At 47.5% G+C, this 26,882-nt stretch overlaps 1 protein-coding gene across 2 annotated transcripts in view; it reads left to right on the top strand.

The window, feature by feature from the left end:
- Nucleotides 1-26,882, top strand: part of LOC101946123 (ectonucleoside triphosphate diphosphohydrolase 8-like) — a 71,880-nt gene that overhangs the window by 32,602 nt on the left and 12,396 nt on the right. The window contains exons 2-7 of one of the 2 annotated variants that reach the window (XM_042855690.2): nt 7,931-8,065; nt 11,132-11,249; nt 15,653-15,803; nt 17,689-17,848; nt 18,566-18,802; nt 19,800-20,072. In XM_042855690.2, the coding sequence (XP_042711624.2) occupies nt 7,943-8,065; nt 11,132-11,249; nt 15,653-15,803; nt 17,689-17,848; nt 18,566-18,802; nt 19,800-20,072 (1,062 nt within the window). In that variant the 5' untranslated portion in view covers nt 7,931-7,942. The remainder of the gene's footprint in view (nt 1-7,930; nt 8,066-11,131; nt 11,250-15,652; nt 15,804-17,688; nt 17,849-18,565; nt 18,803-19,799; nt 20,073-26,882) is intronic. The other variant, XM_042855691.2, reaches the window with a different exon arrangement.

Genomic DNA, 26,882 nt, shown 5'->3' on the forward strand with positions numbered 1-26,882 from the left:
TACTAGCCATTGATGGACGTATCCTCCATTAATTTATTTCTTTTTTTGAACCCTGTTATAGTCTTGGCCTTCACAACATCCTCTGGCAAAGAGTTCCACAGGTTGAATGTGTTGTGTGAAGAACTACTTCCTTTTGTTTTAAACCTGCTGCCTATTATTTTAATTTCTTGACCCCTAGTTCTTGTCTTATGAGGAGCAAATAAGACTTCCTTATTCACTTTCTCCAAACCAGTCATGATTTTATAGACCTCTATCATATTCCCCCTTAGTCTCTTTTCCAAGATGAAAAGTCCCAGTCTTATTAATCTCCCCTCAAGGAAAACCAGAAGGGAGCAGAGTGATGGAGGATGGGCGACACGGTAGGTGGCACTCTTACCTATAAGTCAGGGCTGAGCCAGTGCACTAAACCATTAGGGGTGCAGTGTGCTGCAGATGCTGACTTGCAGCTGAGACATATAGCCTGATCCTAAATCATATGCTGGTGCTAAAGATTCTATTCTATGCGACATAGTCTTTTATACCACTCAGCAGCATAGCATCTGAATGCTCCCCTGCAGTACGTTAAGCAACCTAACATCTGTCATGAGTTCCTTCTCTTCTCCTCATACTCCCCAAAGAAGGAGAAGCGTATTCAGTGGAGTGTCTTGTTTTGGTAGGGTTGGGCTGGGGTTTTTTGATTTGTTTTTTTAATATACAAATTGCTCTGTGTTTGTTAGAGAAGGCAAGTAAAAGAAATGTGTATTGCACTTGGAGTTGAAGGAGGGCAGGTTTGGGGTGGTCTCAGACTTAAACTCCAAGGCCATAAGGGACCATCATGATCATCTAGTCTGACCTCCTGCACATTGCAGGCCATAGAACCTCACACACCCACTCCTGTAACAGACCCATAACCTCTGTCTGAGTTACTGAAATCCTTAAAGCTTGATGTAAAGACTTCAAGTTACAGAGAATCCACCATTTATTCTAGTACAAATCAGCAAGTGTCCAGGCCCCATGCTGAAGGCACAAAAAACAAAACAAACCAGGGTCTCTGCCAATATGACCTGCGGGAAATTCCTTCCAAACCCCAAATATGGATATCAGTTAAACTGTATGTGAGTGAGATCCATCAACCAGATACCTGGGCAAGAATTCTCTGTAGCAATTCAGACCCCTCCCCATCTAGTGTCCTATCACCAGTCATTGGACATATTTCATAATAGCAGTCACTGATAGACCATATGCCATTGTAAGCAACTTCATCATACCATCCCCGCCATAAACTTATCAAGCTCAGTCTTGAGACAAGTTAGGTTTTTGCCCCCACTGCTCCCCTTGGAAGGCTGTTCCAGAATTTAACTCCTCTAATTCCAAGCCTAAACTTAATTCTTAGTTCCAGTCCCAGACTGGCTCCCAAGAAAGGTCTGTCTTCCCCATGAACAAGGTTTACCCTTATTGTAGAGAGTTCCCTTGTGTCAGAGGAACAGAGCTGTTGACCATAGTCTTCACTGTGGAGCATTAGATGGTCTTTTAGACATCCTGTGGCACTGTTTGCAAGCATGGTAATGCTAATCCCTGTGGCACACTTGGGTAGAATAATTACTGGAGCATTCCTCTCATTGATGTCAGTGAAGAGAAAGTCAGCGCCTTGACTAAGCCCACCTTTTGAGACAGTGATATTCTTTCATCGCCAGAGAAGGCCAGTGGAAGAATGTCACTACAAGTTTATAACTGGGTGTTAGGTGGTGTAGGGAACTGTATGTTGACTAGGAATCTGGGGGTCATAGTGGATCACAAGCTAAATATGAGTCAACAGTGTGACACTGTTGCAAAAAAAGCAAATATTCTGGGATGTATTAGCAGGCGTATTGGACATGAGAAGTAATTCTTCCACTCTACTCTGCACTGATTAGATCTCAACTAGAGTGAGGTGTCCAGTTCTGAGTGCCATGTTTCAGGAAAGATGAGGACAAATTGGCTAAAATCCAGAGAAGAGCAACAAAAATTATTAAAGGTCTAGAAAACATGACCTATGAGGGAAGATTGAAAAAATTGGGTTTGTTTAGTCTGGAGAAGAGAAGACTGAGAGGGGACATAATAGTTTTCAAGTACATAAAAGGTTGTCACAAGGAGAAGGGAGAAAAATTGTCCTCGTTAAGCTCTGAGGATAGGACAAGAAGCAATGGGCTTAAACTGCAGCAAGGGAGGTTCAGATTGGACATTAGGAAAAAATTCTTAACTGTCAGAGTGGTTATGCACTGGAATAAATTGCCCAGGTAGGTTGATCTTTTCCTTACTCACCTTGTTTCTCTAATATCCTGGGCCCATAGCTACACCAATACTGCATATTTCACATTTATTTTCATTTTCACATAGAATTTCCTGGTTTTCAAACCACTTGTTTTTCTTCTATCTACAACTTCCTCATAAGATGATTTTCTGAATATATTGTGACAAAGTTCCTCCTCAATCTTGGTGGGTCCTGCGCTTATTGGCAGATTTTCTTGCCTCAGAGATTCACCATGTGGGTTGGGGAACAGCCCAGAGACCTTCCCCTCTGGAAGAACCCACAGTCCAGGTCAATTGGGAGGTTTGGGGGGAACCCAGGCCCGCCCTCTACTCCGGGTTCCAGCCCAGGGCCCTGTGGACTGCAGCTGTCTATAGTGCCTCCTGTAACAGCTGCATGACAGCTACAACTCCCTGGTCTACTTCCCCATGGCCTCCTCCAAACACCTTCCTTATTCTCACCACAGGACCTTCCCCCTGGTGTCTGATAACGCTTGTGCTCCTCAGTCCTCCAGCAGCACACCCTCTCAGCTCCTTACACCTCTTGCTCCCAGCTCCTCACACTCACACCACAAACTGAAGTGAGCTCCTTTTAAAACCCAGGTGCCCTGACTAGCCTGCCTTAATTGATTCTAGCAGCTTCTTCTTAATTGGCTCCAGGTGTCCTAATTAGCCTGCCTGCCTGAACTGGTTCTAGCAGGTTCCTGATTACTCTAGTGCAGCCCCTGCTCTGGTCACTCAGGGAACAGAAAACTACTCATCCAGTGACCAGTATATTTGCCCTCTACCAGACTCCTGTACCCCACTCGTCTGGGTCTGTCACAATATATTTACAACCCTAAAACTTAGTAACAAAGCTTTTGCCTGGGGAAATTATCATCCTAGCAAAATTATCAAGAAATTTACTTGAGGCTGCTCTATGCTTAGAAATTGTACTGACATAGCTATGTCAGCAAGAAGTATAAAAATATCACACACACCCCATCTGAAATAGCTGTGCCATCAAAAACCCTTGTGCAGATGCAGTTATACCAGCAAAAAATCCTTTTGTTGGTCTCAGTTAGTTTGGGGAACTAATGTAAGCTGCATCTCCAGTAACTCATTTACGCAACAGTACTATGTATTAAATATCAGAGGGGTAGCCGTGTTAGTCTGAATCTGTAAAAAGCAACAGAGGGTTTTGTGGCACCTTTAAGACTAACAGAAGTATTGGGAGCATAAACTTTCATGAAGAAAGTGAGGTTCTTACCCACGAAAGCTCCATCACTGTGGCCAAAATGGCAGGTGCGATCCTGGGATGCGTAAACATGGGAATCCCGAGTAGGAGTGGAAAGGTTATTTTCCTGCTGTATTTGGCAGTGGTGCGACCACTGCTGGGATCCTGTGTCCCCTTTTGGTGTCCACAATTGAAGGAGGATGTTGATAAATTGGAGAGGGGTCAGAGAGGAGCCATAAGAATGATTAAAGGATTGGAAAACATGCCTTAGAGTGACAGACTCTAGAAGCTGAATCTATTTAGTTGACAAAGAGAAGGCTAATAGGTGACTTGATCACAGTCTATTGGTACCTACGTGGGGAACAAATATTTAATAACAGGTTCTTCAGTCTAGCAGAGAAAGGTCTAACATGATCCAATGGCTGGAAGTTGAAGCTAGACAAATTCAGACTGGAAATTAAGCATACATTTTTAACAGTGAGAGTAATAAACCGTTGGAACAATTTACCAAGGGTCATGGTGAATTCTCCATCACTGACAATTTTAAAATCACGACTGGAGTTTTAAAAAAAGCTTTGCTTTAGAAGTGATTTGGGGCAGTTCTCTGGTATGTGTTATACAGGAGGTCAGACTAGACCAATGGCTCTCAACCTGTGGCCCAATCAGCACAGAGCTGCGGCCCATGTGACATCCTCAGGGCTGTACAGGTAGTACTGGATGCAGTTCGCAATGGTAAATAGGTTGAGAACCACTGGACTAGACGATCACAGTGGTCCCTTGTGGCCTGGGAATCTATGAATGAATCTGAATTCCTGACACTCCTCACGGAACAGCCCATCAGGCACATCTGAGACCTGAAAGGCCCTTCTGGAATTAGCACATGTTGTACTAAAGTAAATTTGTCCCATCATAGAGCTGCCAGCTCCTCACCAAACAAGCCCCTCAGGGGATTCCTGTCCCTGCAGTGTGTGAGAGACCACCTCTCTGCATGCATGTATTCCTGTCAAATGGCAGCTGAATCAGACGTCATGCAGGCCAGCAGGACTCAGACACTGGTATGGTAACCTTCTGCAGGCTTCCCTCACAGCATTCCTGAGGATCCTCTGTGCTGAGCCCCAGTGCATTGCTGCTAGTGTCTCCCACAGCCTGTGCACTAACATGAAGACAAGGCCATGGTCTTGGCCTTGAGATGAGGTTAGGGTTAGCCCAAGCAACATGGTGGGATAAAGCCAACACGTGTAGCGGGGAGGTGGCAGGTACAGCAAGGGCTAAGCTTGGAAAGTTTGGGAACAGTGATGCAGAGATGGTGTCTCAGAGCCCCCTCAGTGCAGAAAGTCTCTGGGTAACCACATGACATAAACAGAAGGGTCAATATGAGGCTTGAAATAGGAACACATTGCTGGCTCTCTTTACTAGGAAATTAAAGGTAATCATTACCTGTCCTTATCACCTGGGATGCAAATGAGATGTTATAATTTAACCTCTGGAATGTACAGTTCACTTTACAAGGATCCAGAGGGAGTTTATTGGAGGAACTGGGGAAAAGGCTATTTACCCCCATGAAGTCATTCTGCAAGAGTCAGTGGGGTTAGTACACAAGAGTGCTGCCCTTGCAGGAAGCTTTTCTCCACCCAGGGTGATAATCTAGGCTGTCTTGGCCAAGGCCATGTGCTGTACCATAATCACAACCCACCTTCAAAGGGAGACCCTGGGCAAAGTTCTTACTGCCACTGGCTCCCCACGGCAACAATTTGCCTTAAATCCGGAAAGGTTCCACACCTCTAAACCCTCTGGAGTGGAAAACCTGAAGTATGATGCTGCATCCCTCCAGGTGACCCCTGACAGGGCCAGCTCCAGGCACCAGCCTAGCAAGCAGGTGCTTGGGGCGGCCAACAGAGAGGGGCGGCATGTCCAGCTGTTTGGCGGCAATTCGGCAGAGGGTCCCTCACTCCCCCTCGGAGCGAAGGACCAGCCGCCAAATTGCCGCCGAAAACTGAAGCGGCGGTGGTAGAGCTGCCGCCGAAGTGCCACAGATCATGATCGCGGCTTTGTTTTTTTTTTTGTTTTTTTTTTGCTGCTTGGGGCGGCAAAAACCCTGGAGCCAGCCCTGACCCCTGAGGCCAGATCTCAGCACAGCCAGGCATGGGATTTCCACATCTCAGAGGCTGGCAAACTCTCCTCCCCTCCAGAGTCAAGGAAAGGGATAGTGATTGGGAGACAATAATAAGATTGGTGGTAATGATTCACCTGCAGCACATTGCAGGCAGCACGTAGCTCTGCACAAGATGGTTTGTCCAGGGAAGGGTGTGTCCGACTGGACATTTGCCTCCGGTCATGTTCAGCATGGACTTGGCCAATTTAGAAAGAGCTGCCAAACATCTGTGTATCCAGGTCTCATGCTGAGTGGCTCTGCCAGGTGGCCAAGTCCCATCCTCTGTCTGTGAGACTCTAGGGGAGCGAAGTCCGATTCTCCGCCTGCCTGAAATGACGTACTGCACGCCATGGAAAGCACCCCTTGCTACCATGGTGACAGATGCCTACCGACTGGGGTAATACATAACAAAATGAAATATCTGCCGTCACGAAGCCTCCCATAACAGTTCCCACTGGGGTCACCACCTTGTTCCCATAGATCCTCCATGAGTGACTATTAGCAAAATTTCAATATATTTCCATACCATTTTCCCTTGTCCCTGTGGCTTTCCCTTCAAAATACAGCTACTGTCATTGATGACAGACATCACCGGTGTGGTGCTCTGTTTTGTTCAATGTTGATAACAGTCGGCTGCATGCATGTGTTCCCTCTGTGTCCTGCCCTGGCTCTGTGCAGATCGTTGACACAGCAGACCCCAAGAGAACCCCCAATGACTCCGATAAGGTACGAAGGCACCCAGCCAGGTTTATTGTCAAATGAAGCACAGTAATAGTTCCCCACAGACTCTACAGGAAATACTACGAATATGTGCCCCCTGGCAATGGACCGGCTCAGTCAATGGCAGGACTCTCCACTGCCCCCTAGGCAGCACAAAGACGTCCACTCAGGGATGCATTCTTATACACAGGTACAAACAAGTTACACATCACTCCTGATGCATCGAGGTACAACCCCTCTGCGTGTTGGGGTGCTGCCTCTCTCATAGTACATGTTGGTTCGAACAAACAAGTCTGTCCATCATATTATCCTTTTGACCCTGTCTTTTAGGACGGGTCAGCCTGTTCCTCATTATTTCTGTGGAATGTGACTCTTCTGGTGCCATCCTGGTCCTTGTTTATCCTATTAGTGCTTGATACCCTTTAGATATGTGTATATGTCCAATTAGCAGCCTTCTTCTTGCCAACTTTTGTGAGCAGGGCCTGCCTCTGGCTCACAGCTGAACTTTGCTTTATGTTAACAAAGTCTTGACCGTTCCTTTGGTTCAGGCCTCAGGCCTCTGATACCAAGGGTTTATGTTTCAGGGCCTCATCTTACTACAGTCATCATCATCTGTCATGTGGGATCTGATGGATTTAGCAGCACAATCTGTTTCATACCTGGAGTTCCTTGGACAATATTACAAACCTTCTGCCCCTGCCTTGCTCTGCAAATGCTCTGAGATCCTCACAAGAGAATATCCCTGCCCTTCAGCTGAGCTGCTTGGTTGTGGGGACGGTTTGAGTTCAACCCTTCTCTTCACTGTGTATGAGGGTTGCCCTAGATGCATTTTTCTTCAGGTCACGCTGTATTTGAGATAAGATAGCTGGAAACTGGCAAATCTTTGCCAGCTCTTTCCATGGTATTAAGTCTTGTGATAGCCGCATTTAGGCTCCAAACCTTTATGAGAGATCATTTGCTGCCTTTAGTGCAGGGGGATGCATGGGTCAAACAGCCTTGGACACTGACCCTTCCATTAATGCTAACAAAAGGCACCACATTGGCAGGGGCAGCACAAACTTCACCCATGCCAGCCCACACCTAATAGCCAGTTTCCCAGGCTAAGGAGTCCACGGTCACAGTGGAAGGGGAAGTTCAGCCTCTGCTGAAGCAGCCAGCTAGTGCCAGTTACAGTGGTAGTTTTTGCATTGCATTTTCATTGATTTGAGGATAAAGTCCAACTTAGCAATTGTAGGGCAGAGCACGGGGCTCAGGGCCAGGGATCAGAATGGACTTCTCAGCTGTATGTCTCCAAAATGTCCAGTTGAAAAAATAAGCCTCAAATGTAAAAACAGAGGCTGAGCCATGAATGGCTAGTGGGGAACATTGCCTTTGAGGGATACTGATAATCCCTAGCTGTTCTACAGCATCAATTGATCTCAAAGCTCTTTACAAAGCAGGTCAGAATCATGATCCCCATTTTGCAGATAGGAAACCCTTGCTGTCTGCTAAACAGCGATGATCCCCAGTGGCCACATCGAACCAACCCTTTGAACTGCCCTTCTACTTTTCTGCATGTGTGTGTGTGTGTGTTGCAGGTGACTTTTAAAATGAGCATCGATTTGAGACGCTACATCCCTGCCATTCTGGTAGCGCTGGCTGTGTCTTCGTCCATCGTCCTCATTCTCAGCCTGGTGAGGATCCAAAATGTTTCCTTGGCACCTAACAACAAGGTGAGTCCCTGAGCTACAGAATACAGAGTCCAGTAGCATTGTATGGATGCTTGGAAATTTTGGAGTTTACCAAAAATTTTATAAGTCAATATTTTTAGCAACAAGTAAAAGTGCATTGCCATAGCTTTGCAGGTATAGACTTCCCAACCTCCCTGCATACTGAAGAAAAAGTGAAATACAGGCAGAACCCCACATGTGTTTGAAAAATACAACAGATCACACAAGAAATTGCAGGGTTATTGTTATTGCTGTTGGAACGAAAGGCCCAGTCAGCATCAGGACTTCATTGTGCTAGGCACTCTACAAACTTCTAATCAAAGACCTCTGTCTGGGCCAGCTGGGAAGAAGAGAACATAAGTTTGGGCCTTTACAAATTAAGAACCCATCCCAATGCCATCCCCAATGCTGAATCCCAGCATATTTTCAAAAGGACTCTTACACTGTGACAGACTTGGTGGAGGTGCAGAAATTAACATGGAGCTGGAACATTATGTGCTCAGCCCTCTGTTTAAATCCATGCAAGCCCAGCTAGGGTGATCAGATAGCAAGTGTGAAAAATTGGGACTTTTTGGGAGGGGTAAGGGGTATAGCATAGACGCCGACTCCGTGGGTGCTCCGGGGCTGGAGCACCCATGGGGAAAAACCCCACCCTGCCCCTCGCCCCAGCTCACCTCCGCTCTGCCTCCTTCCCTGAGCGCACCGCTGGGTCCTGCTTCTCCCCCCTCCCTCCCAGCGCTTGCACTGCGAAACAGCTGTTTTGCGTGGCAAGCCTGGGAGGGAGGGGGAACCTGGCGCGCTTGGGGGAGGAGGCGGGGCCGGGGTGGGGATTTGGGGAGCGATCCAATAGGGGCAGGGAGGGGCGGAGTTGGGGTAGGCTGGGGCAAAAGTTGGCACCTGTGGAGTATAGTTGCATATATAAGACAAAGCCCCAATATATCAGGATGGTCCCAATAATATCAGGATGGCTGTTCACCCTAAGCCCAGTGGGACTGCCGGGATAGGAAAGCTAGAGTAGAAGATGGCTATATCTACTCTGCTACCGCTTTGGGGGAATGTCAGAAGTAGACATTCTGTGAGAGATCATTTTCATTCACTCCAAAGTTTCTCCATCCTTCCACTTTATCCTACAACAGCAGTGCTCCAGCAGTGGTCTGCAGAGACTTGCTGGTGGCGCGGAGACAGGTGGCTGCTCACGTGGTTCTAAGGGTACGACTACACTGCCCACATTACAGCATGGCCGTGGCAGCGCAGTGACATGGGCAATGTAGTCACGCTTTATTGCTGGGGGAGAGCTCTCCCGGCAATAAAAAATAACCACCCCGAACGAGGGGTGGTAGTAGCTTTATCGACAGAAGCGTGGCTCCTGGCGATAAAGCGCTGTCTAGACTGGCGCTTTTTAGCACTAAAACTTTTGTCGCTCTGGGGAGTGTTTATTCACACCGCTGAATGACTAAAGTTTTAGCGCCGAAAGTGGCCATGTAGAGACAGCCTAAGTCTCCTTGTTTCCGGCTGCTACATCCCATAAACATACAGCTTAATGTACATCTAAACTGGGACTTTCTGAGAGCTCAGGTGCCCAGCCCCCGTTGACTTTCAAGATTTGGCCACCTAAGTCCCTTACGTCTCTTTGGAAATCCCAGCCTAAAGACTTTCCAAATGTTACTTGCTCATGTAAACAATTGTCATAGTTGCCATAGAGAGATGTTATATAACCATGAATGGGAGGGGAAGTGGTCCCTGAGATAGCAAATGGGAGATCAGGTGGCCCGGGTGATTGTGAATCAGAGGAGGGGTCCCTGAGATAGGAGTCCAGAGGGGCCAGTTGTGGCTCACCACAAGGAGGGGCGGGGGAAGAAAAAGAAAATCCATAATTCCAAATCAGTTAATATCTTGTGGTACAACATATACGAAAATGCCTGCATCATACTCCTATGGATCTGGCATGGTGTCACAAAGGCAGAGTTAAGGTTGTGTGGGTATCCTAATTGTGCAGTTTCATAGCTTAACATATTTAGATTTCTTTTAAGTGTAATTTTAACTCTGAACTTCCCAGGTTTATAATGCTTGGATTTGGGAATACTTACACAATCCTTGTGATGTATTTTACCCTAAATTACTCATATGAACTCTCAACCTTAACTCTGTGTTAGCATAGTGTTTGTCTGGGAATCTCTAGTAAGTTGTGACCCATGCTTTGAAAAGTTCTGAGAAACCTCTGCCCTACAGCAAAGTCCTGTAACACGTCAGAGCCTCTGTAGATGCCACAGACATAAGATTGCACAGATCTGAATTTGTGATGTTGAAAATGCTGCATGATGGAATTGTTGGTGCAGTCACTGAGGGAAAGATGGATTGCTGAGAAGAAATTCTGGATTCTGGTCTCAGTGCACGTATGGATGTTCCCAATGAGCAGTACAGTGACTGACCTTCCCTCAACCCCCAGACATGTACAGGGCTGCGGCACATGGAAGGGAGGAAGCTTACATCATCGTAGCCTGTATTCTGGGGGTGAGCTCTTCAGGCCCAGGGCTGTCAATATGGCATCTTTGAACCACACTGACGAACATTAAACCAACAAAGAAAATAAAAGATCAGTAAAACTGCAACAAGGAAAATGCAGTTGCGCTGATGGTGTAAATTATCATCAATCTGTGGACTGCAGGGGCAGGGCTGGAAACCGATTGACTTCAGTGGAGTTAGCCAGTGTGCATTAGCTGAGGCAACATGCTCAAGGGACCAGCCTGTTTCTACTTCACTTTCAACTGAGGCACAGGTTTTAAGGTTTTTAAGGCCCATCTTGACAAAGCCCCGGCTGGGATGATTTAGTTGGGGTAGGTCCTGCTTTGAGCAGGGGCTGGACTAGATGACCTCCTGAGGACTCTTCCAATCCTAATCTTCTATGATTCTATGACATCAGAGGGCCCATTCGGCTAAGGAGCAGAAGCCCATGTCTCTAACTCTCACTGACCTATTCAGCCCTTGAGCAAACATTAGTGCGGGGGGATGGAAGGCCCCAGTTTCTGCTCTGGCTTACCAGACCCATCATGTTTTGGTTATGCCTTCCAGTACGGGATGGTGTTCGATGCAGGCTCATCCCACACCTCTCTGTTCGTCTACCAGTGGACATCTGACAAAACGAATGACACCGGAGTGGTCAGCCAGACGTTATCCTGTAATGTCCAAGGTCAGTATTCCTGCCCCGCTGTGAGGGAAACACCATGGGTTCAGAGCTCCTCTGAGATTTCTTATGCAGCAGGGCACCTAGGTGATGGAAATGTTGGATGAAGTGTAAGAGTCTGGTGGACAAGTCTCTTCTACAGAAGACGATCGTGCCCTACTGACACTGGGGAAGCACAGTGGTTATAGCAAGAGTTGCAGCATCTAGGTTGCCTGAAGTCAAGGGATTCCTGTTTCCAGTTGCTCCCTGGCACCATGCACAACCTCTGGCCACAGCAAATCAACCTGACCTTGGGGGGAACTTTTCAGGGCAGCCTCCAAAATCTCAGCACTTTGGGGTGCATCACAGCTAGCCACAGTTGTCTATAGACACAGGCAACTCAGTCATAGAAATGACACTGCATGGAGAGATGAGTCCACAGCGCTTATCCCTCACCCCTTGTCTGGATTCACTTATAATGGGAGGGACAACAGAACCCACCTCTAGTGACCCTCCATCTAATGTGAGTGGAAGCTCAGGGTGGCTTCATTGGCATCTGCATAGGTTTTCACTCCTCTTATAGTGATAGAGTGCACTATAGTGTACCACCAGAGGCAAGGTACACTGTGACAACCTCCTTGGAATGCAGGAATTATCACTGAGTTCTGCATTCCAAGAGGGTAATCACCTCCCTTTCCTCCTCTGCTCTGGCTGAGCAGGGGATAGGAACACTGCCACTACTCTTGAGGGAAAAGATAGGGAGGAATCCCTGGCTTCCAATCTTGCTCCTCACTGGGAAAGAAGATATGGCTTTCCAGAGTCTCCCCCGAACCTGCCAGCGCTCACTGCAACAACTGTGGTGAAGGAACCCTGCCAGCTTTTATGTTCATCGCACACCCACACACACACACACACACACACACACACAGAGCAGTTAAAATGCTCTTGCTGGAAGGTTACAATGTAACTAGAGCTGTCGATTAGTCACAGGTAACTCACGAGATTAACTCAAAAAAATTAATCATGATTAAAAAAATTAATCGCAATTAATCTATTTTAATTGCATTGTTAAACAATAGAATCCCAATTGAAATGTATTAAATATTTTGGATGTTTTTCTACATTTTCATATACATTGTATTCTGAGTTGTAATTGAAATCAAAGTGTATATTATTTTTTATTACAAATATTTGCACTGTAAAAAGATAAACAAAAGAAACTATATTTTTCAATTCACCTCATACAAGTACTATAGTGCAACCTCTTTGTCGTGCAAGTGCAACTTATACATGTAGATTTTTTTTTGTTACATATCTTCACTCAAAAACAAAACAATCTAAAACTTCAGAGCCTACAAGTCCACTCAGTCCTACTTCTTGTTCAGCCAGTCGCTAAGACAAATAAGTTTATTTACATTTACAGGGGATAATGCTGCCCGCTTCTTATTTACAATGTCACCAGAAAGTGAGAACAGGCATTTGCATGGCACTTTTGTAGCTGACATTGCAAGGTATTTACGTGACAGATGTTAAACAATCGTATGACCCTTCATGCTTCGGCCACCATTCCAGAGGACATGCTTCCATGATGATAATACTCGTTAAAAAAAAATGCGTTAATTAAATTCATGACTGAACTCCTTGGAAGAGAATTGTATGTCTCCGGCTCTGTTTTACCTGCATTCTGCCATATATTTCATGATATAGCGGTCTTGGATGATGACCCAGCACATGCTCATTTTAAGAACATTTCCACTGTAGATTTCACAAGACACAAAGAAGGTACCAATGTGAGATTTCTAACCGAACCAAGATTTAAGAATCTGAAGTGCCTTCCAAAATCTGAGAGGGACAAGGTGTGGAGCATGCTTTCAGAAGTCTTAAAAGAGCAACGCTCCAATGCGGAAAATACAGAAACCAAACTACCAAAAGAAAAAAAAAATCAACCTTCTGCTGGTGGTATCTGACTCATGATGAAGAAAATGAACATGCTTTGGTCTGCACTGCTTTGGATTGTTATTGAGCAGAACCTGTCATCAGCATGGACGTATGTCCACTGGATTGGTGGTTGAAGCATGAAGGGACATACGAATCTTTCGCTTGACATTGTAAACAAGAAGCGGGCAGCATTTTCTCCTGCCAATGTAAACAAACCTTTGTCTTAGCGATTGGGTGAATAAGAAGTAGGACAGAGTGGACTTCCAGGCTCTAAAATTTTACATTGTTTTATTTTTGAATGCAGCTTTTTTGTATATAATTCTACATTTGTAAGTTCAACTTTCATGATAAAGAGATTGCACTAAAGTACTTGTATTAGATGAATTGAAAAATACTATTTTTGGTTTTTTACAGCGCTTGTAATCAAAAATAAATATAAAGTGAGCACTGTACACTTTTTATTCTTTGTTGTAATTGAAATCAATATATTTGAAAATATAAAAAACATCCAAAAATATTTAAATAAATGATATTCCATTATTAACAGTGCAATTAATCGCACAATTAATCACGATTAATTTTTTAATTGCTTGACAGCCCTAAATATAACACTACTTTATTTCTTAGAATTCAGAACAATCACACACAAGAACCCCAGAACAAGAGCGAATAAAGCAGCCTGTTCCCTAAGGCAAACACATCTCACTCCACCTCGCTGTTGGCTGGGTGTTTGAAGACAGACTGCTGAAGAGTCAGATTGCACATTTCCTTACAGAGCTCCCTAACCTGCAAGCAGGACCAGGAAAACCCCTGAGGACTAAAAGTGATCGCTTACAACTTCAAAACAGCTTTCAATGCACCACTCCACCAGTCCTCCGGGCAACATGGCATGAGATCTTGTGCCAGAATGTAATCAGTAGAGCAAAGCTCATCTGCTGCTGCAGGGCTTTTCCCACTTCCCTGCAGGAGGGACTCTCACTGTGCAATGGTTTTCCCAGGTTAAATGAGATCTCCCTGATGTCAGTTTTTGAGTGGTGCTGGAAAGGGAGGCTGAGTCAAGCAGAAATCCCAGGCTTCCCGTTAGCAGGCAGGGCTGGGCCCTGGAGTCTTTGCTTGCTCACCTGTTGCTAAACTTATCCTGTATTATTTTGGGGAGGTTGAAACACTCCAGTATCTCTGCTTTTTTTTTCTGGGCCCGATTCCTCTTTTGGTCTCCACGAACAAATGGCTGCAGTGAGGGCCAATGAACACAGATGCCTCTGCTGAGCTGGGACTCTGCGGCCTGTATCTCTGCCGTGAGCTTCCTATGTAGGAGTTTTGACCACAGGTTTGGGTACTGTGCTGGCATGGTGAGAAGCACTGAAAGGTTACAGGTGGCCCCTGCAGCACAGAAGTGTGCCATAAAGGTACAATATGGCCTCCTGTGATCTTACCTCCCAGTAGAGGGGAGCCAGGGCTAGTCTGTAATGGAAATAAAGAGGATTCATTATTGAGGCTTCTGGACACAAGCAGACCCTCTGATTCTGCCTGGATGCCTGGCTTTCAGAATAAGCCAGCCTGTGCTGCCTAGTGCCAACATGAAGGCGGTTCCTGTCTCCTGGCCTGGAGTGAGAGACTGCCCACTACAGCACAGCCTGCATGCCACCTGGCTCCTTCCACCTAATGATCATGCTTCAGGAGGCGAAGCAGAGAGTTGAGTGACGTGGTTACTGAGGGATTCACAAGCAGGTTACCCATCACACTCCCGTGAGGTACCAGGCCTCAGCCCAGGGCCGGCTCTAGGCACCAGCAAAACAAGCTGGTGCTTGGGGCGGCACATTTTTAGGGGTGGCATGGCCGGCGCCAGAATGCCGCCCCTAAAAATGTGCCCCGGCCGACCTAGCTCACCTCCGCTGCTGCTGCCACGGCGCGCGAAACAGCTGATTCGCGCTCTGCTACTCGCCCTCCCTCCCAGGCTCTCAAACCTGGGAGGGAGTGGGAGAGCCCAAGCGGCCGTTTCATGCGCCGCTGTTCCCCTCCCTCCCAGGCTTGGGCATCTGGGAGGGAGGGGGAGAAGCGGCGCCCGTGCCGCGGCCACTCGGAGTCTCCCCCTCCCTCCCAGGCTCTCAAACCAGGGAGGGAGGGGGAAATCCCGAGCGGCCGCAGCGCGTGAAACAGCTGTTTTGCGTGCCGCTGCTCCCCCTCCCTCCCAGACTTGAGAGCCTGGGAGGGAGGGGGAGAAGCGGCGCCACGCCGCGGCCACTCGGAGTCTCCCCCGTCCCAGGTTTGAGAGCCTGGGGGGAGGAGGCAGGGCTGGGGATTTGGGGAAGAGGCGGAGTTGAGGCGGGGCCGGGGGGGGGGGGTAATTAAATAAGGGGGGGGGGGGCGCGGCCAAAATTGGTTTTGCTTCGGGCAGCAAAAATCCTAGAGCCGGCCCTGCCTCAGCCCTTTACGTCCTCTCATTGCACCCTGTCCCATCCCCAGTCACTCTTATCAACATAACTATGTTCCAGGACCTGGCATATCGAGCTACGCCAATGACCCTCCCAAAGCTGGTGTGTCCCTCCGGAGCTGTCTAGAGGACGCCCTGAAGGTCATTCCTGATGAGAGACAGAGGGAGGTACCAGTATACCTTGGAGCTACAGCAGGCATGAGGCTGCTGAGGTAATAACACAGGGTCTCTGGGGTAAACAAAAGTCTGTCTGTGGTGACACAACACCCCCCAGCCCAGTACGACTACAGCTGGCTCAGCACTCACAGGCACCCTTAGCTCCCGTTCTAGCACCTCAGAAAGAGACCAGATCCTCCGTAGAGCTCAGCACACTGGGTGCATGCTGGGTGCCGAGCTCTCCAGAAAACTTGGCCCTGATTGGGGATGCTGAGCCCTTGGGCCTCTGGCCCTGGGTGTGGCAGTGGGAGGGAGAAGTTCACTGTTAATGATACCACCCATCCACATGGAGTCTCTCTTGCTGAACAGACTCCAGGTAGTCAGGGCCGGCTCCAGCTTTTTTGCCGTCCCAAGCAGCAATGTGGGGAAAAAAAAAAAAAAAAAAAAAAAAAGATAAAGCTGATCGGTGGCACGTTGGCGGCAGCTCAATTGTGCTGCTTCATTCTTCGGTGGCAGCTCTAAGAGGAAGAGAGAGACCCACCGCTGAAGACCCAGACGTGCTGCCCCTTTCCATTGGCCACCCCAAGCACCTGCTTCCTTCGCTGATGCCCGGAGCTGGCCCTGCAGGTGGGGGCGGGATAGAGGATTTTGTGGAACCTAAACTTTGAATTGTTACTTTCAAAGCATCATCCTTAATTTGGAATTACATACATGGTCCCTAGTACTGTACTGTGTGAGCACAGCACAATCTTTAATGTATTTGTCCTCACGAGGCAGGACCATGCTATTACCCCCACTATACACATGGAGGGGGTAACCCCAGAGCAACTAAGTGATGTGTCCAAAGTAACACAGGACTGCTGCTGTGGTGGAGCAGGAAAATGAACAGAGGTCTCCTAAGTCAAAGGCTAGCACCCTAACCACGGGAACATCCATTCTCCCACAGTCTTTTATAACTACAAAGTTACAATGAGTTTGCTGTCTGAAGATTTTGTCTGGGAATAGACAGTGTAATTACAGCCTTTAATGAGTTCCCCCTCAGATGGACAGCACCCTAGTAATAGTCCTGTTGTTGTCTATGGTACTTTCTTTGCTCCATTACTTTGTCACAAAATCTAGGTTCAAAATGGGGAACAAGTGTCTGCTGCTGTGAGGCACCTAGGTTTAGCTCTGACACTTTGTGGACAGTTCAGCAAAGCTGATAACTTACACGTTTTTAAATCAAGACTGGATGTGTCTCTAAAAGATATGGCCTAGGAAGCTTTTCAGGAAAGTTCTATGTCCTGTGTTATAGCAGGTTAGACTATAACTATAGGTTGAAGTTTTAAATCATGATTTGAGGACGTCCGTAACTCAGCCAGGGGTTAGGGGTCTATCACAGGAGTGGGTGGGTGAGGTTCTGTGGCCTGTGCTGTGCGGGAGGTCCAACTAGATGAGCACAATGGTCCCTTCTGGCCTTGGCAGCTATGAATTTCCCATCACTTAGAGTCTTCAAACCAAGGCACATGTCTTCCAAAAGAGACACTCTAGTTCAGCTGCAGTTCCTGGGCTTGATGCAGGAATTCTAGGATCTGTGCTATGCAGGAGGTCACACTAGAGCATAATTATTGCTTCTGGGCTTAAAAGCTACAAATCTATGAAATACTTAAAGCAAATAAAGACAGATGGTATGAAACAAATATACAGAACCTGGGGTGATGTTCCATGAAAGAAGGAGAGCAGTGTTATTTTTACCTTGCTTTTATCTACGTGATTCCAAATCAAGACAAAAATGCAGTTTGGGTTCAGTTAGCAGAAAGAGACGTGTAAAACTACCAATCTCCTGCAGTGTGGAACGTTTGCTGCAAAAATCCAATGTCTATGAAATAAAATGTCCTTGCATTTTCTCAGTGCTGTTGATTCCATTGTTTTGGAGACTCTTTCCCTTTGCACACCCTTTAGCATGGAAAACAAGTCAGCTGCAGACCAGGTCCTGAATGAAGTCGCTAAGACCATACAACAGTATCCTGTGAATTTCCACGGGGCTCGGATTATTACAGGGGAAGAGGAAGGAGCCTATGGCTGGATCACCATCAACTATCTGCTGGACTCCTTCACCAAGGTGTGGCTAATGAGAGATGGAAACACCATCTGTGCTATTATTATTTTAGATTCTTAAATGTGTAAGTTAATTCAGGCTGATGAAAGGTACTGGATTGACAGCAGCCCACAATGATAATGCCCAGGAAGGACTGGATAGAAACTATCTAACTTTGTATGGAGGCTACCACACTAAGCAGCAGTCAGATGGTGTCAACTTTCAGACTAGTTACTGCTAGTAACATAGAAGTGAAAGGTTCTTTATCCTATTAGAGTATCAACCCCCAAGCCAGCCAGCTCCTAGTATTCCAGTATGATGCAATATTCTCAGATGATATTATAGTTTAAAAACCCCATGACCAATAAGCTATTGACACCTCAGAATCGCAATTATCCCAGAGACAGTATCAGATGACATAAACACAAACAAACCTGCCATTATTAAGCCTACAGATGAAAGAAAAGGAAAAATTATAAATAAGTTTCCCTGTTAAACACTAAAAGGAAATCAAGGGTCTCTCCTGGGTGAAACCAGATCAAATTTCAGTTCCAAGAGTTTTCAGAGGCTATATTTTCAGATTCTGTAGGCAGGTGACTTTTGCAGTGCAGTTAACCCCTTCTGTTTTATTCTATTTGATTCCATTCAATTTGTTTTTATACCAGTTCTTATACAGCTCGCATCCCATAGGAATAACTCAAGACTGGACTGTCTCTCCATGTGATCCCTGTTTTGTCTTAGCAGTACTCTCCCAAACAACGTGACTGGATCCATCCTCAGTCAGCCAAGATCCTGGGTGCACTGGACCTTGGAGGAGCATCAACCCAAATCAGCTTTATCCCCATTGGTCCAATAACTGACCAGACAAAAGCCTCTAAGTTCAGGCTCTATGGGTTTACCTACACTATCTACACACACAGCTATCTCTGCTATGGACAGAATCAGGCGCTGAAACAGCTGATCCTGAAAATAACAGAAGTGAGAGAACGTTTGGTGGCAGTTTGACTCTATCCTCATTCTATCAATAGGATTTTGTTTCTATTAAATGCAAATGGGAGCACAGGGAGCAGCATCAGAGGGGGCTTAGCACCTGCAGCAGGCTCTGTGGGGCCCAGGGGGGTCGTGAGGAGCAGTATCTGGTATAAAGCAGGCCTTGGGAGGAGCATGGGGGAGAGGAGGGGAGCAGAGGCTTGAAGCTGGGAAATTTTTCAAGGTATCCCCGGGAGGCGAGGAGAGAAGCAGGGGCTTGGCTGATGGAGGCCTTGTAAGGCAGGAACAGTGGGGAGAACAGGAGGGATTGACTGATGCTGCCCTTCTGAGATATACAAGGGAGGAGCAGGAGATGCCATCTCCAGTCATGGCTACAGAGGTACCTACGCACTGTGGGGACCCTGAGCTAGGGCCAGGGCGAGGGGCTTGTCAAGGCTGCAGGCACTGCCAGGGTTCAGAGACTCTAGCATTGTCCACCATTCAGCCTCCTGCTTTATAGGGATTCAGTGGGGAATCACATCACGCTCACCTTAGAGGCCACATGGCCATGAGGGTTTGTGTACGATGCCGAAGGACCTGAATTGCACTTTGCCAGATGAGTTGGGGAGGCTGCTGGGTCTCTGAGGCTTGGCAACACCTGTAGCCTCTAGGAGCCCCTGCACTCTTCTCCCATTCAGCTCAGCATGCATCCAGAGCTGCAAGAGGATTGCATGAGAGGGAGAGCAGGGGGCTGCAGATGCACAGATAGGTCTGGGTCTGACAAAGCCAACTATAAATCTGATGATAATACAACTCCATAGTAAGAAGCCCCAGCAGCTGGGCCAGTGGCCTTAAAAGGAAAACCTCTCACTGAGCTGCCTGCCTGTCCTCTGACTCCCAGTACATTCCTGCCCTCAGACTGGGATGCCCCATCATGTTTAATGAGGGCAGGGGATAGGAATGAGTCTTCACTCTATGAATGACCATGTGATTTCACTGTTCCCAGAACATGAGGGCCCAGGGCTCCATTAACCACCCCTGCTACCCTGAAGGATACCAGGAAACTACCACAGCAGCTTCCATTCACAGCATGCCCTGCACTGCCTCTCATGCGCAGACCCCGTCCCAAGCCTCCTGGAACGCCACACTGGTGGGCACAGGGAATGCCTCCGAGTGCCGTATGGCCATCAAACAGATCTTCAACTTCACGGCATGCGGCCAGACGCAGTCCTGCACATTCGATGGGATCTACCAGCCCCCGGTCAACGGGGAATTCTTTGTAAGGCAAATCCTCTCTGACCCCTTTTCTGAACAATCTCTAAACCCTTGTTCTCTTTGGATGACCTTTTGTGCCCCTTCAGAGAGGCTGAGCATGCCTCCCTCACAGCCCCTAATTGCCCAGGACTGAGCTGAAGCCCCAAACTCAGATGCAGCAAACCCAAACCAGCCCTTTCAGACAACTGTACACAGCTGATACCAGGGTGAGAGGTGCATCCCCACAGACCCGGGGGCATTTCAGGCTGGCTGCTGCCCTGAGCAAAGGGAATGCAGCTTCCTATGTGCCAGCACAGAGAGGGAATATGTATTGCAAAACAGAAATCAAAAGGGCCGCGATCGCGATCTGCGGCGGCAATTCGGCGGGAGGTCCTTCGCTCTGAGTGGGAGTGAGGGACCGTCCGCCGAATTGCCGCCGAATGGCTGAACGTGCCGCCCCTCTCCGGAGCAGCCGCCCCAAGCACCTGCTTGCCAGGCTGGTGCCTGGAGCCGGCCCTGTGGCCCAGGGTGGCCCTTCACTAGCAGTGGTAGGAAAATGGAAGGGAGAAGAGCTTTCCAGGGAAAATTTTAAAACTTTGTGTTAAAAACTCCCAGAGCTTGTTTGTTTTTTCAAGGCTTTTGTTTGTTTGTTTTGAGAATTGTTGATCTCAGTGACAGCTCTTGTTTCAATTTGTGGAAGCAAATTTAAATATTTCATTTGGGTTGGTCAACATTAAACCACATCCTCTGGAGCTGCTGCTGTGACATGCAAATTATAGTTCGGGTGCCTCATGCCCCATTCTCCTGTCGAGGCTGGGCTCTCGTCTGAACTAACATTTCCCATCCCATCATCTCCCCATCTTGCTGGTGCATCATGGGAGTTCCATGGAGGTGTAGGCTGGCTGGGTTGCACAGCCCATGGAGGAGAAAGGGGATGAGGTACCTGAACTACAAATCCCATGAGGCCCTGCAAATTTTGGAATCAAAATTGCCAGTTTGTGGGTGTTTGTGTAACCTTTGGGTGGGCTAGAGTTCACTTCATTGCCTTTCTCCAGTGCCTAAAAAACCCCAATTCACAAAGAAAAGCAGCTGGAGACCCAGAATTCAGTCTCTAAGGATTTTCAGTCAGGAGATTGCACAGGGTCAATCTCCCACATTCAAGTCCCAAAATGAACAAAAGGAATTAACTTAATTAAGTGCCTAGTTTATAAAATCTTATAAAGAAACATAATAACTAATAACTTTGATTTTAAAACACAACATGGCTATTTTATAATCCGCATACATTATCTTCACAGTTATACATAAATAAAGAAAACAAATCTAAACAGATCAGTCCCCACAGACTGCTAGACAAGGCCAGTTAGACAGGCAGAGCTGCAGGGTCTCAATGAGTGGATGAGACAATGGTGTAGGGAGGAGGGGGTTAGATTTATTAGGAACTGGAGAAACTTTGGGGAAAGGGGGAGCCTATACAGGAAGGATGGGCTCCACCTAAACCAAAATGGAACCAGATTGCTGGCACTTAATATTCAAAAGGTTGTAGAGCAGTTTTTAAACTAAGGGCTGGGGGAAAGCCGACAGGTGCAAAGAAGCACATGGTTCAGACATCCCTTAGGGGAGGATCTATTAATAGAGAATCTCTATGTCCTAGTGAGGACGAGAGAATGGAAAATGATAAAATACAGGCAGGGTCTGATCAGAAACAATCAAATAATAATAAAAAAAAAGAGTCCCATTCAAATACATTGTATAATGACAGACAGCTAAAAGGAGACAAGTTTTTAAAAAGTGCTTATATACCAATGCTAGAAGACTAAATAATAAAATGGGTGAACCTCGTATTAAATGAGGATATTGATATAACAGGCATCACAGAAACTTGGTGGAATGAGGATAATTAATGGGATACAGTAATACCAGGGTACAAAATATATTGGAAGGACAGAACAGGTTGTGCTGGTGGGGAAGAGGCATTATATGTGAAAGAAAGCATAGAATCAAATGAAGTAAAAATCATAAATCAATCAAACTGTACCATAGAATCTCTATGGATAGAAATTCCATGCTCTAATAATAAGAATATAGAGGTAGGGATATATTACTGACCACCTGACCAGGATGGTGATAGTGACTGAAATACTCAAGGAGATTAGAGAGGCTATTAAAATAAAAAACTCAATAATAATAATAATGGGGGATTTCAATTATCCCCATAGTGACTTGGTACATGTCACCTCAGAACGGGATGCAGAGATAAAGTTTCTTGACATCTTAAATGACTGCTTCTTGGAGCAGCTGGTCCTGGAACCCACCGGAGGAGAGGCAATTCTTGATTTAGTCCTAAGTGGAGGACAGGATCTGGTCCAAGAGATGAATATAGCTGGACCGCTTGGTAATAGTGACCATAATATAATTAAATTTAATATCCCTGTGGCAGGAAAAACACCACAGCAGCCCAACACTGTAGCATTTAATTTCAGAAAGGGGAACTACACAAAAATGAGGTTAGTTAAACAGAAATTAAAGGGTACAGCGCCAAATGTGAAATCTCTGCAAGCTGCATGGAAACTTTTTAAAGACATCATATGTGACAAAGTTCCTCCTCTATCTTGGTGGGTCTTGCGATTATTGGCAGATTTTCTTGCCTCAGAGATTCACCATGTGAGCCCAGAGATCTTCCCCTCTGGAAGAACCCACAGTCCAGGTCAATTGGGAGGTTTGGGGGGAACCTGGGCCCACCCTCTACTCCGGGTTCCAGCCCAGGGCCCTGTGGACTGCAGCTGTCTATAGTGCCTCCTGTAACAGCTGCATGACAGCTACAACTCCCTGGGCTAATTCCCCATGGCCTCCTCCAAACACCTTCCTTATTCTCACCACAGGACCTTCCTCCTGGTGTCTGATAATGCTTGTGCTCCTCAGTCCGCCAGCAGCACACCCTCTCACTCTCAGCTCCTTGCGCCTCTTGCTTCCAGCTCCTCACACTCACACCACAAACTGAAGTGAGCTCCTTTTAAAACCCAAGTGCCCTGACTAGCCTGCCTTAATTGATTCTAGCAGCTTCTTCTTAATTGGCTCCAGGTGTCCTAATTGGCCTGCCTGAACTGGTTCTAGCAGGTTCCTGATTATTCTAGTGAAGCCCCTGCTCTGGTCACTCAGGGAACAGAAAACTACTCATCCAGTGACCAGTATATTTGCCCTCTACCAGACTCCTGTACCCCACTGGTCTGGGTCTGTCACATATCCTTCCCCCCTGCTCAACGCCAAGGGGTTGGGCAGCTTGGGACGCCAGACAGTGCACACGTGACAAGCCATCGGCATTGCCATGACGGCTCTCTGCTCTGTGTTGCACACGGAACTGGAAAGGTTGGAGGGATAAGAACCATCTGGTCACCCTTGTGGTGTTCTCCTTGTTCTGCTGCATTCATTGAAGAGGGGCATGGTCGGTCACGAGGACAAATCTGCACCCGAGCAGGTAGTAGCGCAATGTTTCCATGGCCCATTTTACAGTGAGGCATTCTCTCTCCACCACTGCATATTTTTGTTCCCTTGGAAGGAGTTTCCGACTGAGGTATAGAATTGGGTGTTCTTCCTTCCCAACCATCTGTGATAGAACAGCCCCCAACCCTACTTCCGATGCATCCGTCTGCAGGATAAACTCCTTGGTGAAATCAGGGGCTATCAGTACGGGGTTATTGCAGAGAGCAGTCCGTAGGTCTGTGAATGCTTCCTCTGCTGCGTCAGACCATCTCACCAGATCAGGTCCATGGGCTTTCACTAGGTCTGTCAGGGGGCTTGCCCTTGTGGCAAAGTGGGGGATAAATTGTCGGTAATACCCCACCACACCTAGGAACGCCCGGACTGGTTTCTTGAGACTTGGTCGGGGCCAATTTTGGATGGCCTCTAACTTGTTCACTTGGGGTTTTACCAAACCTTTTCCCACAATGTAGCCAAGATATTTGGCCTCTGTAAATCCTACAGCGCACTTGGCAGGGTTTGCTGTAAGGCCAGCTCGCCTGAAGGTATCGAGGACTGCCTCCACCTTCTCCAGGTGGGTTTCCCAGTCTGGGGTATGAATGACCACGTCGTCCAAGTAGGCAGCAGCATAACTGTTATGCAGGCGTAATAGCTTGGCCATGAGGCGCTGGAAGGTAGCTGGGGCCCCATGTAGTCCAAAAGAGAGGAAAGTATATTGAAAAAGACCCTCTGGTGTAGAGAATGCAGTCTTTTCCTTTGCGTCTTCTGCAAGGGGAATCTGCCAGTACCCCTTTGTCAAGTCTAGGGTAGTCAAGTACCGGGCATTACCCAGACGGCCCACTAGCTCATCTATGCGAAGTATGGGGTACGCGTCGAACTGGGATACTTCGTTTAGTTGCCGGAGGTCGTTGCAAAATCTTGTGGTGCCATCAGGTTTGGGCACCAGCACGATTGGGGTGGACCACTGACTGTGGGATTCTTCGATGATCCCCAACTCCAGCATTTTTTTTTTACTTCTGCTTTTATTTCCTCCCTTTTTGCCGCTGGCACCAATAGGGCCTCATTGTTACTCTGGCCCCAGGGTTCGTGACAATGTGGTGATATGTCTCGGTTGTTCGACCCGGTTTTGTTGAGAACACATCTTGGTTCCGGAAGATCATCTCAGACACCTCATTCTTCTGGTCTGGTGTTAAATCGGGAGACACTCTCACCTGTTTGGAAGGCCTGTTTTCCTGGGTTAGGTCTTTTTGGACCATTGTGCATGCCAGGGTTTCAGAAGGTTAACGTGATAAATCTGTTCTTGTTTTCTGCATTCTGGCTGCTGCACCTTGTAGGTTACTTCCCGCACGGGTTCAACCACCTCATAGGGCCCCTGCCATTGGGCCAGAAGCTTGCTTTCTGCCGTGGGTACCAACATCATAACCCGAGCCCCTGGTTGGAACAGTCGCACTTTTGCCTGGCGATTGTAATAGGTTCGCTGGGCCTCCTGTGCCTTCTCCAAATGTTCCCATACAACAGGGGTGTAACAGGCTATCCGGTCTCGCATCTGCATTACATGCTCGATTATATTTCTCCCCTCATTGGGTTCCTCTTCCCAGATCTCTTTGGCGATATCTAGTATGCCACGGGGGTGATGCCCGTATAATAACTCAAAGGGGCAAAACCCAGTTGAGGCCTGAGGTACCTCCCGGATAGCGAGCATAAGGTAGGGTAGTAGGGTGTCCCAATCCTTCCCGTCCCAACTTACCACCTTCCTTATCATAGCCTTGAGGGTTCGGTTAAACCTTTCTACCAACCCATCAGTCTGCGGATGGTAGACCGAAGTTCTCAGGGTATGTATATGGAGCAGCGTACAGAGGTCCTTCATTAGTTTCGACATAAATGAGGTTCCTTGGTCAGTTAATATCTCCTTCGGTAGCCCCATTCGGGCAAAGATCCCCACCAGCTCTTTGGCTATAGTTTTAGAGGCCGTGTTCCACAGGGGGACGGCTTCTGGGCAGCAAGTAGCCTAGTCCAAAACAACAAGTATATATTGGTGGCCTCGAGCTGTCTTCTCCAGGGATCCCACTAGGTCCATGGCTATTCACTCGAAGGGGACCTCTATGATGGGAAGGGGTACTAAAGGTGCCCTCAAGTGGGGACAGGGACTGTGCAGCTGACACTCCGGGCAGGAGGCACAGTACCTCTGCACTTCTTCATGTACTCCGGGCCAGAAGAACCGTCATAGGACTCGTGCCAGGGTCTTCTCTACCCCCAAATACCCCCCAAAAAGATGACTATGAGCAAGACTTAATACAGCGTTCTGGTGTTTTTGAGGTACTAGGATCTGCTGTACCTTCTGCCCCTGTACTGGTGCAATCCGGTATAAGAGATCCTTCTTTGTTATGAAGTAGGGTCCTGGTCCCTGGGTTTTCCCTTCCACGGGGACCCCATCTATTTCAGTCACCTCCTTCCTAATGTTATCATACCTTGGGTCTTTCACCTGGTCCCGTCCAAAATTTCCTCTCCCGGGGCTAATCTGCCCAAGATCTAGGGGCCCAGTCTCTGTTGCCTTTACTGGTTCAGAAGCATTAGGGTGGGGGTCAGACTCAGGTGCTTCTCCCTCCTGCGTGGCCTCCTTTTCAGCTGCGTGGGTCCGCCTACCTACAAGAGCGACCCTCTGGCTTTGGGTCAGTATTCGGGTTCCCAAGGCCTTAGCTGCCCTTCTTTCCCTTTTTGTTTTTCTACCCTGTCTGGGAGTGGAGAACAAATCTGGGGATATTTCAGAGACGATTGGGGGTTGACAGTCTGCTGTGGATGCCTCACCAATTTTAGGGTCCCCATCTTTCTCCAATCCCCCTACTGGGAGTAAGTTTCCAAACCCTGGGAAGTCCCTCCCTATGAGCACCGGGTATGGGAGTTTAGGGACTACACCTGCTGCTACCTCAGTAGTGTTCCCTTGGATCTCGATTTTTACTGGGATGGTGGGGTAGTAACTAACTGTCCCATGGACACATGTTATCCCCGTACGTTTAGCCTGTAGCAGCTGACTACGCTTCACAAACTTCCCTGAGATAAGCGTGATAGCACTCCCTGAATCAATCAGTGCCGTGGTCCCTACCCCATTTAGTTTCACTGGTCTGGTATACATATGTGGGGTTAGTGAGACCCCCACAAGGTGGATTAGGGAGCATGGATCTGCCCAGTTCCCCAGGTTACACTGCATAGGCTCCTCAGCATTGGGACACTGCAGCTATGTGTCCCCACTCCCCGCAGGCATAACATCTGTATGGAGCCCTAGGCGTTCCCCGGTCTCTTGGTTTGGGCAGTCTAACATCACGATCCTCTTCTCCCTCAGTGCTCCGACTCTTTGTGGCCT

The sequence above is a fragment of the Chrysemys picta genome, chromosome 18 (assembly GCF_011386835.1).
Source record: "Chrysemys picta bellii isolate R12L10 chromosome 18, ASM1138683v2, whole genome shotgun sequence".
NCBI lineage: Eukaryota > Metazoa > Chordata > Testudines > Emydidae > Chrysemys > Chrysemys picta.